The sequence below is a fragment of the Coturnix japonica genome, chromosome 28, assembly GCF_001577835.2.
Source record: "Coturnix japonica isolate 7356 chromosome 28, Coturnix japonica 2.1, whole genome shotgun sequence".
Taxonomy (NCBI): domain Eukaryota; kingdom Metazoa; phylum Chordata; class Aves; order Galliformes; family Phasianidae; genus Coturnix; species Coturnix japonica.
This window is the reverse complement of record NC_029543.1, coordinates 223,908-237,759: the sequence shown is the minus strand read 5'-3', so window position 1 is coordinate 237,759 and position 13,852 is coordinate 223,908. Positions and strand designations below refer to the sequence as shown.

The 13,852-nt window shown below is 44.2% G+C and overlaps 1 protein-coding gene across 1 annotated transcript in view; it reads left to right on the top strand.

The window, feature by feature from the left end:
- Positions 1-13,601, top strand: part of LMNB2 (lamin B2) — a 14,264-nt gene extending 663 nt beyond the window's left edge. The window contains 11 exon segments of the mRNA XM_015886133.2: positions 4,158-4,294; positions 4,594-4,750; positions 5,104-5,229; positions 5,551-5,721; positions 5,830-5,955; positions 6,354-6,574; positions 6,823-7,114; positions 7,423-7,530; positions 7,903-8,022; positions 8,476-8,577; positions 9,039-13,601. Of these exon segments, the coding sequence (XP_015741619.2) occupies positions 4,158-4,294; positions 4,594-4,750; positions 5,104-5,229; positions 5,551-5,721; positions 5,830-5,955; positions 6,354-6,574; positions 6,823-7,114; positions 7,423-7,530; positions 7,903-8,022; positions 8,476-8,577; positions 9,039-9,080 (1,602 nt within the window). The 3' untranslated portion in view covers positions 9,081-13,601.
- Positions 13,602-13,852: the final 251 nt, after the last annotated feature.

The following is a 13,852-nucleotide window of genomic DNA, read 5'->3' as shown; positions in this document are numbered from 1 at the left end:
GGGCTGTATGTGTGCATGGGGCTGTATGTGTGTATAGGGCTGTATATGTGTGTATAGGGCTGTATGTGTGTATAGGGCTGTATGTGTGTATAGGGCTGTATGTGTGTATAGGGCTGTATGTGTGTATAGGGCTGTGTGGGGCCGGCGCTGTGTGTACAACGGGCTCGTGGCGGCTCGGGCTGCTCTCGTCACCCAAAGGCGGGAAGGAGCCGGGGGGGGGGCGGTGGCCGGGCCTGCGCCGGGTGTGGCCGGCGGGAAGGAGCGCGCTGCGCTGCGCTGCGCTGTGGGCGCGGGGCGTTGCGCTGCTCCGGGCCGAGCCGCTGTCACTTGTGAACCCGCCGGGATTTGGGGCCCTGTTGGCGCTGCGGGGTTTCAAAAGGGCTGCGCGAAGTTTGTTTCTCCGTGGAGAAAATGTTTCTTAGTCCCTGCGAATGGTTGGAGCCGGATCCGTTATGTGCGGCGCGGCCCCGTGTGCTGGGGGCTGACCTGGGCCGTGCAGCTCGGAGCCGCCTGGTGTGACCGCAGCGATGGGCTGAGATCGCGGCTGTCAGTGTGTCCCCATGTGCCGCATCGCCACCGCTCCGACCCTGCACCAACGGGCACCTGCTGCCACCGCGATTTGAGAGGAAACTGCGCCTCGTGTCCAGCCATCACCCCCTGTGGGCAGCCTGCATGGCCGGGTTATAGGCAGCCTGCATGGCCGGGTTATAGGCAGCCTGCATGGCCGGGTTATAGGCAGCCTGTATGGCCACGAGTCCCACTGACAACGTGGAGTTTGAGCTGGAGCAGGCAGCCAACAGCGCTGTGAAGTGGTTGCTCTGCCACTCGTGTGGGCTGTTTGTTCTGTAGGGATCTGCTGATGGTGGCAGCGGGGGGAAAGTTTGAATATATCAGTTTGGCTGAAGTCGACCAAATATGGCAATATCTGCTGGGGGAAGGTCGCCTGCCCGCAATCAGTGTTGGCCACTGTCACGAAATACATTTGTATAACTTAATGATGTGATGTAAGGTGTGATTTCAAAGTAACTAGGTAGTTCTAATCATAAGGAACGCCTGCATCTCCTGTCCTGTATGAAGTCGTGCTAGAAACAAAATAACCACGTCTGTCTCCAGGCTGTAGGAAGTTGGAGGTTGCTGGAGGCTGGAACATGAAAACAGGGTATAAATGCTTTTGATATATAAGGCAGAATATAATTAACAAGAACACATCTAATTAGAGTAGGTAGGGGACAGGCACAAGACATTCAGTCTTATGTGTAGAGTGAATGTAAACCAACTTATTGTAGTTGTTCTGTGTGTTATTGAGCCTGGAAAATACTCTGCATTAAATGGGGAAGGTAAGCTTGAGCGTTTCCATACAAACATTTTGCTCACTATTCCCTTCCAGTTTTTTCCTTTCTTTATTTCTAAGTCTTGATTCTGAGCTTCTGCTGTGGGTCCCTTCCAGTTCAGGATGTTCTGGGATTCTTTGGTGTTGAGTTCAAGGCAATGCTTGTGCAGTCCCTCCCCGATCCCTGCGCTGTGTTAAAGCTGGCCTGCTGTCTGTAGGACACCTTATTTTTTCTATCTGTGTAGAAGGGCACTTTGCAGTCGTACTGAGTTTCACGTTGGGACTGTGTGCAGTGGGTTGGGGCTGTGTGAGCAGTGGAACTTCTCGTGGCTGTCAGGTTCTGGGTGCACTGACATGGGGCAGTTCCGTCCTTCTGCCTTGATGTGCCAAACTGGTTTTTCTGCCGATGCTTCACTTCCCTTGTTGAATTTGTGTTCCTAAAATGATGAAACTTAGACTGAAGTATTAATTTAAGGAAACAACAGAACAGTAGCTCCTTTGCAGAGGCGCTATTAAGTGCGGTCTACTGCCATTCTGTTTGGGATGTGCCATTATCTCTATATTAGCTCTGTGTATTAATTTAGTGTTCCTGATGCGGGTTCCCTGTGGTGATTCTGGATTATCCTCCGCCGTGTTCAGATTTGAGCTGCTTTGATTTTTCTGTTATTTTTTTTCAGCTTAACATTCCTGGCAGCTTTGGCTTATCCATGGTTTCGTGCTTACTTTCTGCTGATGCTCTCATTACCTTTAATAACTACCTTGGCCTTTTATGGATGAGGGAGCCTTTTCCCCCCATTTTAAGGCTGTTTAATTTCAATACCTATTAGGTCTGCTACTGTTTCTTCTTCCCATTAAACACATTGCTTTAAAGGAGCCTTCTGATTTTTGTTACCCTGTGACGCGTGGCAGACTGATGGAATGACTGCAAGTAACTGAGGGAAGTGATGGTTCCCTCCCCACAAACAGAATGATGGTGTTTGATGTGAAGAAAAGAACAGCTTGTAGAAACGGAGGGATTCCCATATTTTAATTGTCCATTTAAGTATGCATTGAATCACAAAGCAGTATTTTTTCTTCCCACCAGGGAGCAGACCCGGTTCATTTTCAGTTTCTGCTCCAGAAGGTTTGTTACAACTTCTGTGTACTCAGTGGGAGACGAGCACTTGCTGTTGGTACTGAACTGGTTGGGGTAATTTTAGCTTAAATTGGCTGAAGATTTTCTCTTGTAAAAACAATCTGTAGCAACTCCTGTTTGCCTCAAAACATGGACAAGGGCACGGCGCTGTTATAGCAGCCGCTCTTGCACTGGGGTTCAGTGACGCTGTGCTGTGCCATTCGTTGTATCTCTGTGAAGAAACTGGTTCTTCACCATATGGGAAGGTGACCAGGTTTCCTTGGAGGAATGTGCTGCTGTTTACAGTTTTTGGATAAACTGCCTTTGATGTTGATACCGATGATTGCCTGGTTCTGAGCGGGCATTTCCATAGCCTTGATCCATAGGACCACATCAGAAGAAGGAATGGCTACATGCCTCCATAGGTGTTCCTGGGGAGGCCGTGAGCCTTCATCAATCCATAACTGGGTGAACAAGAACACACCGAGCCACACCTGGTGGGAACACATTTGTTTTGCACATTGATGCATATTAAGATAATTAAAGCTTTATCGCCTAATTTGTCCAGCCTCACAGTCTGGCATGTTCCCTCTGTCTTTGCTGAGTGATCTTGTGCAGCTTCTTTCTAGTGGTTGCTGTAGGTCTCCCTCCACTCAGTCCCTAGAACGTGATTTGTGTCATTGTGAACTTCTCGTGTGTGTATATATATGTAGTATAAAGTTCATTTGAGAAGTTTTCAGCAAATATACTCTATCAGGAACTTAATTTATTTTCTGACTGCCGTTTATCCATCTTTCTGAAGACCAGATGGTTGAGTCTGTTGTTGGTACTGTTGGAATAGGCACTCATAGGAACAGCACAGTTGCCTTGTGTCTACAGTTGATGCTTTGTTATGAAATTTCTCTTCCTAAAGTTGTTATATTCTGCTTTTCGCTCTTCCCACACCACGATTGCTCTGTTTCTGAATTTACATCAATAGTAGCTGTTCTGATATCCTTTGATAGAAGTAATACTGCCAACCCTACCTTCAATTTTTATCTCTCTTGATACACACTTCAAATGGTCCTGTGTTCTAAAAAACATTCCTGTGTTGAAGGCTTTGAGGTGCCTTGTTGCAGTCTGAATGGTTGGTTATCTTTCTTTCTGAGCTGGGACGGGGTGAGGTTCTGCAGATCCTTATCATCTGCAGCAGAGAACCAGAGCAGAAGAATGTCTCTGAAGGTCTCTGTATCTTGTCTCATTTCAGGTTCTTCTTTTGCTTTATAGTACAGGATCAGCAGAATTGAACGAGGCTTCCATTTGTATTCCAGAAAATGTTTGTCCTGGTTTGTTTTTAAATGACATTGTTGCTTAAAAGAATTGCCCTAAGCGATGGTCTTGGGAATGGGGGTGAATAGTTCAAGGTCTGTGTGCAGGGTGTGCTGCCCTGCTGCAGTCCGTCTCTTTGGAAGACGCACACATTTCAAACATGTTCTGTGTTCTCTTGGGAATAGATCTTCAGTTTTGTCTTTGGGACTGAGTCACAGTAGATCACAGCATGTGTGAACATAGGTGCATATTAATTGAAAATGGACAACATTTAATGCACTTCACAACAGAAGTCATGTTATATGTGTTTTTCCAAAGAAAGCTGAGTGAAATCTGCAAAACTCAGTTTGCTGATGCATAGACTTTGGAATGTTTTCACATCTGAACACTTTTTTTCACCTTTAGGTCAGTGGCATCAAGAATCTCTATGAGTCTGAGCTGGCTGATGCTCGAAGAGTTCTGGATGAAACAGCCAAAGAGAGGGCGAGGTTACAGATCGAAATAGGAAAACTGAGGGCTGAACTTGAGGAGTTCAATAAAAGGTAAAGGAAAATCTTCCGTGGTGTATTATGGGCTTTTTTCTTTAAATGATAAATTGGTAATCTGCAGTGTGAATGACACTGCTGATGCCTCTTAAAATGCCTTAGTGGGTGTCTTAAGGAAGTGACACAGGCTTGTCAGAGGGGAATTCTGTATAATAATAGCTGTAGTTGCAGATTACTGTGGAGCCACCTACTGTACAATGATTGTATAGTACCAAAACATCTGTAACTGTAATCAAGGTAATATCCAGATGTGTGTGCACTGATGTGTAAATGTAGGTAACTCTTGTTTGTTTCAGCTACAAAAAGAAAGATGCAGATTTGTCTGTTGCTCAAGGTCGCATTAAGGATCTTGAAGTACTCTTCCATAGAAGTGAGGCAGAGCTCAATACTGTTCTGAATGAGAAACGGAGTCTGGAGGAAGAGGTGGCTGATCTGCGTGCCCAACTTGCTAAGGTATTGCAGCAAATGCTTCCTTGCTTTAGCACAACAAATGTTACTGCTTGTGAAATGTGTTGGGATTTTTTGCTGTTAGTTTGTCTGAACATTGTTGCTTCAGCTCCCTTCTGCTTAATCTTTCCCATGTTTTATATAGGTGGGATAGAATCAAAGCTTTAAGTATTCATACACGCTCACACGTGCTTTTTCCTTTATTTTTTTTTTTTCTTTTCTTTTGTAATAGCTTGAGATGAGACTTACTGTTGTGTGTTATTGATCCGAAGATGTCAATTGAAGGTTGTGAAGGGCTTGTGGATGGAAAAAAGGGATCCAGTTAAAATTAAATCTTTATTTTTACAATTCTCTACCAGGCTGAAGATGGTCATGCAGTGGCTAAGAAGCAGTTGGAGAAGGAGACCCTTATGCGTGTGGACCTGGAGAATCGGTGCCAGAGCTTGCAGGAGGATCTGGATTTCAGGAAGAATGTGTTTGAGGAGGTATTACCAACCTAGTCATCTCCTGTATTTGCCTTACCCTGAAGGCAGAAATGAATTATTTCTCACACCACACATTCAGGCCTGGACAGGTCTCTGCAGGGCTTAGCATGAATAAGTACATGAGTAAATATCACTTCAGTAGTTTAGGTCCAGTGTTACAGGCACAGAGATCTCATCATTCACCAGAAAAAGAATTCAGTTCATAAATACTAAATTAATCAGTACTGAAATAATTAATACTTATCTAAATTAAATTGCTTGTACTGTTTGCCTCACTGTAGGACTTTGTCCTTTTTTTTTTTTTTTTTTTTTTCTGTGTAGGAGATAAGAGAGACAAGAAAACGACATGAGCATCGTCTGGTTGAAGTGGACACTAGTCGCCAGCAGGAGTATGAGAATAAAATGGCTCAGGCCCTGGAGGATCTGCGAAATCAGCATGATGAGCAAGTCAAGCTGTACAAACTGGAGCTAGAGCAGACCTATCAGGCTAAGGTAACTGCTGTACTGCCCTTCTGGTAGACAAGATGGCCAGGCAGGGAGGTAGAACATTACGAGATGTCTAATTCAATGCAAGTGACTTGTGTAAAATTTGTCTTCCAGTTGGAGAATGCCATCCTGGCCTCTGACCAAAATGACAAAGCTGCTGGTGCAGCTCGGGAGGAATTGAAGGAGGCTCGCGTGAGAATAGAATCTCTCAGCTACCAACTTTCTGGCCTTCAGAAGCAGGTAAAAGGCACCGAATTTGCTCTCATTTCTAATATAAAGCACTGTATTCAAATTTTTATCCTCTTGTTTTCTTAATTTTTCGGAGATAAGTGGTTGTTGAAGGAGTGATAACATCAATTGATTAGGAAAGACCAACAGATGTCTTCTCCCTGGTGTCCTGCACCACATCCTTATCTCTTTGAGTTGTAGAGCTGTGGATTTGAAGGTTGGACTGACTATTCAGTGGATAAAGGTGGTCGCAGCCAGAGCATTGTGGTCAACCAAACCATGGCAGGGAGTTGAACTGGATGGTCTTTAGGAGCCCTTCCATCCCAAGCCATTCTGTGATTCTGGTGGGATGGAGGTGATTTCTGTATTGCATCCACATGGATGCCGACTGGATTTTCTGTTGTCCATAGGCTAGTGCAGCAGAAGATCGCATTCGTGAGTTGGAGGAAACGATGGCTGGTGAACGGGATAAATTTAGGAAGATGCTTGATGCCAAGGAGAGGGAGATGACAGAAATGAGGGACCAGATGCAGCTGCAGCTTACAGAATACCAGGAACTGCTTGATGTGAAATTAGCACTAGATATGGAAATCAGTGCTTACCGGAAGCTGCTGGAAGGAGAGGAGGAGAGGTAAGCATGAGCTCCAAATGATTTTCTTAGAACTAATGTTATTTTAATTTCTTATACTTATTTTTTGTACCATTATTATTAGGTATCTTAGATCTGTTCCTTTATATGCAGTCCCATTTGACAGACAGTGTGAATCAAGTCTAGTTACCAAGTGTTTTATACTGTTGTTGCTTAGTGTGTCGGTCTGTGTATGAGCTAGAAAAAATTTAATTTTCTTCCACTTGATTAAAGTACTTGATTGTTTTCAGGTTGAAGCTCTCTCCGAGCCCCTCGTCCCGTGTCACTGTCTCTCGGGCTACCTCCAGCAGCAGCAGTAGCAGTAGTTCACTTGTCCGCTCTTCCCGAGGCAAGAGACGACGGATTGAAGCAGAGGAGCTCTCAGGCAGTGGAACGAGTGGAATTGGCACTGGAAGTATCAGTGGCAGCAGTAGCAGCAGTAGCTTCCAAATGTCCCAGCAAGCTTCAGCTACAGGAAGTATCAGCATTGAGGAGATAGACCTGGAGGGCAAATACGTTCAACTGAAGAACAACTCGGAGACGGTGAGTGTCAGCAGAGCTCCTGCATAAGGAGGAGGAGCTAAATTGAGATGTAGCACTGTCTGTTAAGCGCAAGTAACTTGAGAGAGATAGCATCTTTCCAGGTGTGCCATCCTGCAAAAGTTAAATGGCATTTGAAAGGTGAACATTGCGTGGTGCTAGCTACAGGTATGATGTTTGTTGCAGAATGAGATCATAGTCCTGAATGTCTAATCACATATACATAAATAAATGTAATAAAGAGACCTAGCAAGAGGTTTGATGCCTGTTTCCTCACCCTAACTAAATAACTTTACAACTCTCCTCATTAGGATCAGTCTTTGGGTAACTGGAGGCTGAAAAGACAAATTGGAGATGGAGAAGAAATTGCTTACAAATTTACTCCGAAGTATGTCCTCAGGGCTGGGCAGACTGTAACAGTAAGTCATATTTCATGTGTCAGCAACGTACTTATGTTGATGTTGTGGCAGCTGTAGATCTGACATTTGGTGTGGCCTGATCAGGTGTGTAACTTTTAGACTTGTGGATCTTGTTTTAGGGGAATAGGATAGGAGAATTTATGACTGCAGTGTTTGATTTCTTTCCTCTTGCCTTGGCTAGTGATGATTTTTGTTGCAGACTGAGAGTAATGTCTTCCCATGAGCACTGATGTAAATAAATGCAGAGTAAATCTACCACTGGGATTTGGAAGCAAAAGTAATACAGAGAGAGAAGTGGGAGAATTAGAAAGTTTGGGATATTTAAAGTGAAACCTGCACAAATAGCTGATTACTGAATGTCTTTCTCACTAGATCTGGGGTGCAGATGCAGGTGTATCTCACAGCCCCCCTTCTGTTCTCGTGTGGAAGAATCAAGGCAGCTGGGGCACTGGAGGAAATATCCGCACATACCTCGTGAACTCTGATGGAGAGGTAGGAAGAGCTGTCTTTTCAGTGCTGGAAGTACAGCAGACGTTTCCATTTGGTTCCTATGTGTTCTGCACTGTCCTACATCTGTCCACAGATGATTTTTCCTTTTTTTTTTTTTTTTTTTAAACTATCACTGTTTATGCTAGAGGGAATCAGGCTTTGGCTGTTACCTATAACATAAATGTGCCATTATTGCAGTGGTCCAGTAGAAATAGGAAGGTGAACCAGCCACAGTTGTGTCCATTTTCATGCTGCCTTTCTTGGTGGCAATTCTGTGAAAGCACTTTGTGCAGGAACAGCAGCACAGGACAAGGTAGGAGGGTCATTTGTACCAACAGAAAGCTGTTGGGCAAATTGATACCCTCCAAACATTAATGGGATTGCTATATTGATGATACAGCAAAAACTCAGTGACACATATAGACCATCAATCATCTTCTCTTTCCTTTTGTATAGGAGGTTGCAGTGAGGACTGTTACTAAATCAGTCGTTGTGCGGGAGAACGAAGAGGAAGAGGATGAAGCCGACTTTGGAGAGGAGGATCTTTTCAACCAACAGGTAATAAGATGTAGACCACATTTTTAATTTGTTTTTGGCTGGTTTGAATCATCAGCCAGGAGATAATGAGCTTCCCTTTAGTTTTTGCTAGTTCTGAGTTTCTTGGTCCATTTTCCAATGGGTGCTTGCAGAAGGTGATGCCAGAACAGCTTGCAGCTGTGCAGCAATGAGCAGATGAGTTTTAGCAGCCTGTAATCACTGGGCTGCTATTCCCCACTCCAGCATTGCTTTCTCTGAAAAAGAAAAAGGTATCTTCACAGAAGACCACAGCAGCCAAAGTTTCAGCGTCTTAATCCTATGCACAGAATGACATGTAATGTGCTTCATCTGTAGCTGCGGTGCTCCCTGAATACAGCTGGTCTAGGAAGGAGCTGCTGTTAGCAACAGGGATAACCAGAATCTCGTGTTACAGTACCAAGAGCTGGTAAGAAAGTCGCTAATGCTCTTCTTTCTGATTTTAGGGTGATCCCAGAACAACTTCTCGAGGATGCTCAGTGATGTGAAGAGTGGAGAAAAAAAAAAAAGAAACTTATTACTTGCTACTTTTTTCCATTTATTTCCTTTTATTTTTGCTATTTTTTTTTTCCTCCAGAGCCACTGAAAACTATTTTTATACGTATCATCTGATTTCTTTGATGGTTGCTCCTTGGTACATTTTTATATAAAAAAAATCTAAAAAAAAAAAAAAACCTTTACTGAACAAAACTGCCAGAATTTTTAATAGATTTCTTAATTTTTCTCTCTTTGTTGAAACACTGTATTGGAATAATTTTTTTCCCTATACAGAGTTTAAAGTCTTATGCACAAACCAACAGCAGAAATTCTTAGCTACAGTGGGATGAGACTCCTTGAGTGTATGGTAAACCTGCACTTTGTGCGTATATAAGCAGGATAACTTAAACACAGCTAAGTTTAGGAAGGGATGTTCACCTGCAGGGCCTTGGGAGAGATTGGTGATCATGTTTCTTTATCCTTTAAGAAATGACAGGATCTTGTGGGTGCCCAGCTCAGATAAACTACCCCCAGATTCATTAGAAGTGCTTCTCCACCAGTGGAAGTAATAAAGGGTAGCTGCCTTTTAGCCGGCTCTTGGCTCAGGACTGTGGATTTCTGTCCTACTCCAGGACTGACAGCCTGATGATACGATCATCTGAATCCTGTCAGTGCTGTGGCTCCGTGTCATTTCAGAAGACGGAGAGCGATGGCTTCTGCTGTCTGAAAACATATGGGAGTGTCAAAAACAAACTTCCAATCATTATGTTATCAAAGGATTTTGACATTGTAACAAATGAGATCTTGTTAAATTGTGAATGCAAGTTGTGATGTATAGTATTTATGATGTTAAGCATCATGATTTAATGATTCTGACATATTCAGCATTGAACAGAATGACTAAGATTTTAATGTTGAAAATATTTTTACTTCTGGCATTGATGAATTTTTGGGGTTCTAAGGATTATCCTGCGTAAATGTTGATTTTTGTTTCGTTTTGTTTCATCAGACCTAGATGCAGCTTGTCCATACCCATGTCTTGGGTTCAGAGGGGCATTGTCAGAACACGTTGAGCAGCATCTGCAGAGTAGTACAGAAACAGCTGAGTGACGTTTTTGAGAGTTACAAGGAACTGCTGTTGATGTGGACAGAAGCATTGCTTTGCAGTGTTCAGATCCTCAGAGTAACAGAGAGTCATCCTTGTTTCTATAAGGAATGGTTTGTATCTGACAGTGTCCCTTTGGCTTAAGGTTACTTCTGCTGCACTTCTGTGGAGGTAGCTGTGACTCTCCTAAGGTCAGCATTCAGATGGCAGCACATCTTCAAGCACTAGGAGGAATACTTGACTGCTGCAAAGAATGCATTGATGCATTGGCTACTGTCAAGCAAATAGTTCTTCCACTAGCTTTTAGTTTGGATGCTGTTTGATAACAGCACAGAATGCTGTTGTTACCTGCACTCTTGAGCTCTGACCCTGTCATTCAAGTAGTTGAGACTCATCAAACAAGCAGCGAGGTTTGGATGTTTTCGGTGGCTTTTGGACATTGTGTTCTCTGAACAATATTATGACTGACAGATGTAACCTAGGAGGTCATTTTAGTGGCTTTGACTGATGGCTATGCAGTGCAAGCAGGGTGGGAACAGAAGTGAGATTTCTAAGCTTAGGTGTGTATTTTTTGCCATCTAAAACTAAATTGAAGATGCTACTTTTCTCTTTGGGTGGGATGATTTAATGACTGAAGTTAATGTGCATAACTCTGATGTTTGTACGAGTTGAGCAGGCGGCGCGTTACAAACAGCAGGTGGAAGATTTGGCTGTTTGGGCTGACGGGGTCACTCCAGGAGCATCGTTGGCCATTTTTCAAGTGTAATTTTCCCACTCTGCTTGGGTAGAAGGTGAAATATGTAGTAAATCATGTCTCTCTCTGTAAAGTGTATCTAATGAAATTATGTTTCTCAGACATACTGTTAATTGCCTTTTCTAAATTCGTTGTTATACAAATGGATGCAATCAGCGTAGAAGTATTTTCAATGCACCTTCCAACCACTGGGCAGCATTTCCCTCTGACCCACAGCTTCTATACCACACTCACACAATGTTTGAGAGCTTTTTGCAGTTCTTCCCTGTATTTATTTCTGTTTCACATTGGCCAGTTCTCCATCTGCTTATTGTCCTTGAGGATTTTCCTGTAAATATGGTTGCTCTGTGATCTTATACTGAAGAAATGAATGTGCTTTGTATTTTTTTCCTTGTGATTTTTATGTTTTTTCCTGTGAAGGATGGGCTGAAAGGCAGCTTGACTGAGGGGAGCCTCTTGCTACCTGAGCCACTGATTTCTGAACAGCTACTGTATGGGAGACGTGTCACCTCTCAGCCTTATGGAGCGGTGTTTTATCTTACACCCCTCAGTGACAGCGTGCAGAATTTCTCCTTGGATTTGGAGCTGTTTCCTGTAAGTCTGGAAACACTTTCTTTTCTTGTTTCACATGTAGAGGTGCTCACAGGAAGCAGTGATGTGGGAGAAGCTGAATTCGGCAGGGCTGAGTGCTGCTGATTCATAGTGCTTTCTAAAAGGAGAGTAATTCCTCACTGTGAACTACAGGGCACACACAAACTACTGTATTCCACTTGTTTTCTTTGTGTGTCTGTTTTCTTCAGGCAAAGTTCCTTCCTTTTATTGCTGAGTTTCGGCATAACTTTAAGTTGGTGCTCTGCACTGGGAGGTTTCTTTTTGCTTTCCTGAACCAAAAAGCATCGCTGCTGCTTTTTCCTCTTTATCAAGGATTTTCAATTAATTTTCAGGATAATTGGAATGTTCTGTTCACATAAAATCCAGTGTCTCCTTTCTGAGCAGGTGAACCAGCTCTCAGGGTTTGGAGGATAGTCAGGAAAATAGTTCAGCTGATCTTTTAACAGTGTCGATGGGCACCATGGGGCTCTGCGGTGCCTCTGGCCTTTATGCTTTCCCCACACTTCTGTCTTTGTTGCTTCATTATTGTTACAGTGATTTGCTCCAAGCAATGGAGCAGCTGTGGTTCCTTTGCTGCTGCACACCTTTAGCTCACGGTCTGTGTGCATGGGCTGCTTCAGGCCCTGACAACCAGCAGCTGATACACTCACCCTCAGCACCCTTCTGCCCTTAGATAGGTGCTCGCTGCCACTGCTTGTGTTTGGAGCAGGAATCAATAGTCTCAGGAAGAAAACAAACATCTGCTTCCCATGGGCTGTAATGGGAAAGCCAGACCAGCTGGTCTGCAGCTCTCGTTTGTCACCGAAGCCGTATTGCAGCGTGAAGCAGAACATACTGTGAAAGGAGATTCCCTTCATGAGCACGTTTATCCTCGAGCAACAGGACACCTCATGTTCAGTTCAGGGATTGCAGTGTTTTTTATGCACCCTTTTTCTTTGTAATCCTGTGTGAATCCCTTTAGCTGCAGCCTGAGCAGGGGGTGCTTGAAGAGGCACCTAGAAATCCTCTCTGCCCCCCAGAACGTGTGAGAACCTTTTTCTTTTGTGCACTAAGAAGATCCAATGCTGTGTGCCAACACTGTGTGTTGTGAGCACTCGAGGCACTTCTCTCCCTTCCTTAAGCCATTCATTCTCTATTTTCTTTTTACAATCTCTGTGAATCCGTGTTCCATTCTGGATTTCATTGCCACTGTTGGGTCCAAACCACGAGCCCTGTGCACGCAGGGGGTGGAGCTTTGTTGTAACCCAGTGAGTGGAAGGTGGGACCGTGATTGCATTATTGGATTCCTGTTGGAGCTGACAAATGGGAGGTGGCCGTTTGTCCAATGTCTGACATGGCCTGGGAAACAGAATTTTGAATTGCCCTTCAATGTGCTTAGCTTTAAACCACTTTAAATAATTTAAGTGTTTGTTTTTTTTATACAAATCATATTTACATGCAATTATCATTTGTAAGCGTAATGCCTTCCTTGAAATGCTAACGGCTACAGCGTGAATGGGGCAAATGGCTCCATTCAGAACCACACGAGCAGCAGGTGACGCTCAGTAACTGGACGCTCAGTGCAGGGGGTGGCGGATGGACCCACGTTTCCCTGTTTATTGTTATCAAAGCGATGATCCTTTGTAAGGTAAATGCTGCTGTGCATCAGCTGCCCACGTTCATCACACTAAAACCATGAGCAATAACCCATCTCAAAGCAAGGTCAGGCCACAATGCTGTACAGCTGGGCGGGCTGTTCAACCCTGTTCATAACAATGACGGTGATGCCTCGTGATCCAGTTGTGGGTTTGGTTCTGCATCCCCACGCAGTTCAAAACGCTCATTCTATTTAATGGCAGGAATAGTGATGCAGTGTGTGAATATGATGGGAGCGTTCCATGCAGCTCATGGTGCTGCATCGTGCTCTGGGCGTTACCATTTCACATCGTTGTGGGATTATTTTCTTTCTTTCTCTTTAGGATATGCATGCCAAACGTCGTGTCTTTTACAATGATTTGTAATATACATTTTAAGACTGGAAACTTTTTGTACAACACACTCAAATAAATGTTTTGCATTTTATTGGTTTCCTTTTGTCTGATCAATGATGAGGGAGGGGGGGCTGGAAAGGGGCCTTGTGCTGATGGACAGTGATGGACATGGGCTGAATGGGAGCCAGCACTGCGTCCAGGTGCCCGAGGGGACAAATGGCGGCCGGGCTGTTGTCAGCGATGGGAGCAGGACTGAGACTGAGCCCCGGGCGCTGCTGGGCGCTGCTCACACCGAGCACCGCGAGCTGCGACCCGCGGCCACGCGGTGCCGCCCAGCTCAGC